At 30.0% G+C, this 6,465-nt stretch overlaps 1 protein-coding gene across 1 annotated transcript; it reads left to right on the top strand.

The window, feature by feature from the left end:
- The first annotated feature begins 595 nt into the window (after window positions 1-595).
- Window positions 596-5,515, top strand: LOC131000192 (fatty acyl-CoA reductase 1-like). Its single transcript, XM_057925975.1, has 10 exons — window positions 596-948; window positions 1,062-1,165; window positions 2,086-2,288; window positions 2,505-2,605; window positions 3,021-3,219; window positions 3,389-3,550; window positions 3,740-3,821; window positions 4,193-4,462; window positions 5,045-5,172; window positions 5,258-5,515. The coding sequence occupies exons 1-10, from the start codon at window positions 870-872 to the stop codon at window positions 5,412-5,414; spliced, it is 1,485 nt and encodes a 494-aa protein (XP_057781958.1). The 5' UTR covers window positions 596-869; the 3' UTR covers window positions 5,415-5,515.
- The last annotated feature ends 950 nt before the right edge of the window (window positions 5,516-6,465 follow it).

Below are 6,465 nucleotides of genomic sequence, written 5' to 3'. Positions count from 1 at the left end.
TAAATATTCGAATATTTATATTTGTATTCGAATGTTATTTGAATATTAAATTTTGAATTCTATTCGATCTTATGGACGAGTATATTCTTTCTTTAATGAAAATTAACATTATTGCTTTGTGCCCTTAATTAGTAGTTTAGTACTAGTTTTTTTTGATAAATTACGCAAGTAAATAAAGAATTTCAACGACTCGAACCCAGGATGTCAGGTCTTGAACCCAGGATGTCTCGAACCCAGGATGTCAGGTCTTGAACATTAACCTCCTACCGCTAGGCCAACACGTGCACACTAGTACTGGTTACAGTACATCTATGTATATAGAATTGCCTAATTTAATTTGAGATTTTGTGCAAGTGAAAAAAGTCATCAGCGTGCAAGTAATATCAAGTCGGCTTTGTCCACTAATGCACGTCATTGAAGAAATTGAAAAATGTATCAAAACCCAACAATTAAACAGGCCATCTGTATTGGTGGGGAATCAAAGAATTTCATAAAATAGATATAAACAAAAAAATAAAAGAATAATAAAAGTGTTAATAGATTATATCCATTTTAGTACTTGTACGTGATATTGTAGTAGCCGAACTACATTGTGATCTTCACCTTCTCCCTAATCTCTTCAAATTTATTACTCCTACTATACTAAAACATCTAGATTTCGGCAGCATTTATTGGGTAGGTACACATATCAACTGTCCAGCTATAATTATTTAAAGAAGTGAGACTTACATATATAGCTTACCAAATCCTTAATTTTAGAATTAAAATATTAAACGACGACTATATAAAGGAGCATTCACTTCCCCATACTTGACACCTCCCAATTTTTCTCATTTTCAAGCACTTGCTATATTCTTAATTATTTTGTAATGGAAGAAAGTAAAATTCTCCAATATTTTGAGGGCAAGACCATTTTAATCACTGGTGCCACTGGCTTTCTAGCAAAGAGTATACTCTCTCTCTCTTGTTATTGTTATTGTTATTGTTATTGTTATTGTTATTGTTATTTCCGATAATGCTGCTTGGTTCTAATTTTTTTTTTGGTTGGTGATTTGATTCAGTATTTCTAGAGAAGATACTTCGATTGCAACCCAATGTGAAGAAATTATTTCTTCTAATGAGAGCGAGCCCTAAAGTATCTGTCCAGCAGCGTTTAGAAGAAGAGGTACGAAACCAATAAAACTTTGCTTTAATTATATTTATTAATAATAAATATAATTATATCATTCATTTAATTGCATTAGTTACATCGTATGCAGTTAAATTTAAGCAAGGAAACGCCCACTATAAAATGTACTCTTGCATATATGCAAATAAATTCATTTCACTTTTTTTTGTGTCACGTTCGTTTATGTAATATTCTATTTTTTATATCTTTTTGTGTGATTAGTATACATTTTATTTGATAAAAGCAAAAAATATAGATATGATATTTATTATATTTAATTTTTTTAATTAGCAATTTTATATAGTTAATTCTATAAATATAGGAAAACCTCTTTAAAATAATACTCAATAAATTAATAAACTCTATAAACTATATAATATATAGTATCAAAAAAGATTTGGTAATGTAATGTAATTAATTAGTATATATTTTTGTAGTATTTTAATATATAATGAATTAATATATTCTTCCAAATATTATATAATATATATACATAATTACCCTTAAAATTAAATGCTCCATGTAAACATGTAATAGGGATATAATATGTAATCTATGTTTTATGCCCAATACACTTTTTGTATTAATATAGATTAGGCTTTATTATTCGTTGTCTAAGTTTGATTAGTTTAGTTGGACTTCTAAAGTTGTTAGTATATATATAGGATTCTTTTGTTTAGTAGTCAGGTGTTGTTTTATGCATTAAGAAAATAGGGTTTTCGATTTCCCAATTAGGCAATTCGTTGAGCATTTTCTTAGTTTCCAAAACATCATGCATGTTAGAGTTTTCGTAATAGGTCAAACATGCTAGTTGCAATTAATTAATTTCTCTAGAATATTTGACGAAGAAATAGATCGATTAATTTAATTTCTATTATCTAAACATATATAAATTTATTTATTTGTTTCATATATAGGTTGTGGGCACGGAGTTATTTCGAGTGCTAAGAGAAGAATGTGGGGAAGATTTCGACTCTATAATATCCTCAAAAGTTGTTCCAATATCTGGGGATGTTGGCTATGAAAATTTAGGTATAGTTGATGCACAGCTGCGACAACAAATGTGGCAAGAAATTGATGTTATCGTCAACTCAGCCGCAACTACCAAATTTGACGAGAGGTAGTATATATATATTATTAATTAATAGCATATGTAGTAGTTTAAATCAAATTTGATAGTACGAGAATTTTTTAATTTACTTTTTTTATAGTTGAGCTAACTGCGATAAATGAGACATATACTATATACTAATAAATTGTCGTGTGTTGACTTCAATTAAACATACAGTTATACACATTATACATGATTTGTTTATTTTGGTATTTTAAAATATAGGTATGATATAGCATTTGGAATCAATGCGTTGGGAGCCATGCACGTTCAAGACTTTGGCACAAAGTGTTCCAAACTAGAGATGCTTCTTCACGTCTCCACGGGTTAGTTCCATTCGCCCAAAATATAGGGTTTTAAGCAAATTGCTTAATATTTTTCGTTCGAGGTAAATATCATATTAAATCTTAAAACTCTAAATTATACTCGCTTTATTAAAAATATTTCAAACTATAAAAAGTATTTTTTAAAACTCCAAAAGTATTAGATTTGTATAAAAAATGTCTGCGTACATCCATTTTTCGGTCCCTGTAAATTACACCGTGGCATCCGACGAGGCACATCATGATTTCGGGGACCGAAAAAGGGATGCAGGACAATTAATTTTGGTACAAACCTAATGTATAGTTTAAGGTTTTTAAAAATGTTTTTTACCCTTTAATCTTTGTGGAAATATAATTATTATTTGATGAGTACTCTCTTAATTGCCAATTTAATTAATTTTTTTTAATGTATATGTAGCTTATGTGCATGGCACTAAGTTGGGATTGATGCCCGAAAAGGCTATTTGCATGGGTGAAACACTTCCTGGCGCCAAAATACCATATTTTGACATCAATGCAGAAAAGAGTGTAATTCAAGAAAGATTAAGATTGCTCCAATCGCAAAAGCTGTCTGAAAAAGAAATCACTCGAGCTATGAAGGACTTCGGCATTGAAAGGTTTATTTCATTTATTTTTGCTAATCTTGCATAATATTTTAATTTTTGCTAATCTTGCGAATAAACAACGAAAACTAGTGTTTCTATCAAATTTTGACTATTTTAATTTTTTGGAGTGATATAAATTAGTGTACACTAAAAAAAATTAAAATTTGAATTGTATGAGCAGAGCAATGTTGCATGGATGGCCAAATACATACGTATTTACAAAGGCAATAGGGGAAATGCTGCTGGAGAAATTCAACCAAAACTGCAATGTCGTTATAATTCGTCCAACTATTATTACAAGCACCTTCAAAGATCCATTTCCTGGTTGGATCGAAGGTCTAAGGTATAATACTTATTTTTTCATAATTAATTTCTCATCACTTTTAGATGGAAATTAAATCCTCTTGAAATTAAATATAATTTTCTCTACTATAGTACTAGTCTTTATTACAAAAATTATTCACTCCTAACTGATCTGACTAATGTATTTTATTATATTTTTTGTGTGGGTGGCCAATATATGTGACGACAGAACTTTGGACAGCATATTTGTTGCTTATGGTAAAGCGAAGATCAAATTCTTCGTAGGTGATCCAGAATCGGTAATTGACTTGGTAAGATCATACACTTCACCATATATTAATTAATTAATCTAGTATAAGAGTTAGATGTTTTTAGAACAATAACTTAGACTGATTCGGAAATTAGGACAAAAATCTTCGAGCTTGTAAAAGTGTGACACTATTTAATAAGCAAAGCATCTGCTGAACAATTTCATCTCAATTTAAGAGTTTCGGGCACTGTCACGTGCTCGGTCCGTGCCAGTAGTCCGAAACTTTTAAAATGGATCGATAATTGTCATGCGGGCGTATAATTAATTACTTATTAATCAGTGTCCTACTTTTATAAACTCGAAATTTTTTGTCATAATTTAAATTAAGCCTATGCGAAATTAATTAAGCCTATGCAAAATTAATTACTGCAGGTACCAGGTGACATGGTGGTGAACTGCATGATTGCAGCAATAGCAAATTCAATTAGTGGAAAAGGGAGTATAAGTGTATACCAAATAGGTTCATCGAGGCGTAATCCAGTGAAATACGATGAGCTTAAGTGGTTAATGCATCGTTATTTAATTAATAATCCATTGATTGATAGCTGCGGAAAACCTACCAAAGTTGGTGTTCCAGTTATTTTGAATACAATGGCCAGCTTCCACAACTATATTTCTTTCCACTATTTGCCATTTGTCCAGGTTAGTTTTTATTTACTATATTTCCTATCAAACCTTTATTAAATTAGACTGCACTTTTCGCATTCTCTATCACCGAATATTTGATCAACAATTAAAAATCAAGAAAGAAGAAAAGAAATCGATTGTTCCACTACTTCTTTAATTCTTGTAGAGTTAGAGGGGTTTTCAGGACAATAATTTAGACCGATTTGGAAATTGGGATAAAAATGTCCAGGCTTGTAGAAATAGGATATTACTAATTAATAAGTAATGCATCTGCATGACAATTCTCGGCCCATTTTAAGATTTGCGGGTTTACTTGAAATTAAAAATAGGCAGAAAATTAAAATATCGGTCTTGCGAGAATTATCCTGCAGGTGCATCAGTATTAATTAGTGTCCTGCTTTTGTAAGTCCAGAAATTATTGTTGTAACTTTCAAATCAATTTAAATTAATGTACTAAAAAACCCTCCTACTCAATTCTTATATATATGTATGTATGTATAGGATAATATTCATCGTACAATACATAAATTAAATTACAACACACAAACACACACACATTAATTATTATGGAGTAATAATATGTGGGTTGTTTTTCAGATGCTTAGAATGGCAAACATTGTATGTTGCAATCTTTTTGAAAGTTCATACACCAATGCAAAAAGAAGAATCAATCATGCCATGCGACTAGCTGACCTTTACAAGCCTTACTTGTTTTCACAAGCAATGTATGTATTTTTCAGAAATTCAATTCTCTAATTTTTTATTTTTATTTTATTTTTTGTTAATCTTATGTTTATGTTTTATTGGCAGCTTTGATGACAGTAACACTGAGAATTTACGAATGAGAATGAGAGGAAGCAACATCGACATGGAATTATTTAATTTTGATCCCAAATGCATTATGTGGGATGACTACCTTTTGAACACTCATTTTCTAGGAATAGCCAAATATGTCTTGAATTGCTAGTTGTGTAATTATGTATCTACTCTCTCTCTCTCTTCTCTCCTTGGAGAATTTGTAATATTATTTTCATACAATTAATTGAATGATATTATTATTTGGGCAAATATATTCATTTAATCTAAATCATACTTATTTAGGCTCGTTGGCATAGAATATGGAGTGGCATTTCTTTAATATGTAGGCATAAGAGTTTCATTGGGCTAAAGGATATTAATTAATAATATTATTGGACTAATAGAGCTCACAATCATGAAACATTATAAATAAACTAACGCCACACCACACTCTTACATATTTTTGCATTGAGTTAATCCCGTAATTATTGTTAGTAATATATGTAAGGATTAAATAAAAATTAGCTTGCCAAATAAAAATTAATTACATGCTTTCATAATGTTTGATAATTGAACAGTCAATTTATATGAAAATGGGTAATTCTATCCATAGCCTCATTTTTACTCTCCATAGCTCCGCCCCCAAAAAAAATTATCATTTTTTTTGTAAATATACTATTCTGCCCGGTGGCTCCAAATTAAAATGATAGGTTTATTCACATGCCCCAAAATTTTAAAAAGAAGAACACAAGCATAGTCCTATTATTTTCAAGAAGTTATGTTTTCCCAAATAAAATCCATTCTAGAGGGCCTAATAAAGATACTTATAGAAGGCCCAGTGTAAAGGCCCACTACCGATACTTGTTGAGTGCTAGCTCGAATGGGCTACATCCACAGTCCAATATCAATTTTTTTTAATGGCTACCTATCTATGTATATATGCATCTAACCTAATTTTTTTTTGTTTTTTTCGTAGCCTCAATTTTACTCTTTATACCCCCTATATTTAAATATCTAGTAAAAACAAGTTAAATTTTAAATTATTATTTTGGATAGTGGTTATAAAGAGTAAAATGAGGGCTATGAATAAAATCACCCTTAAAAAAAAATGAATCATTAATATTTGTGATTATATATTTTTACTCATTTTAATTGTGAAAATTCATTTCTATTTGCAATGGGCCTAAAACCCGATTCGGGCTTATCAGTTAAGACAGTTA

The sequence above is a fragment of the Salvia miltiorrhiza genome, chromosome 8 (assembly GCF_028751815.1).
Source record: "Salvia miltiorrhiza cultivar Shanhuang (shh) chromosome 8, IMPLAD_Smil_shh, whole genome shotgun sequence".
NCBI lineage: Eukaryota > Viridiplantae > Streptophyta > Magnoliopsida > Lamiales > Lamiaceae > Salvia > Salvia miltiorrhiza.
This window is presented reverse-complemented; position numbering and strand designations above follow the sequence as displayed.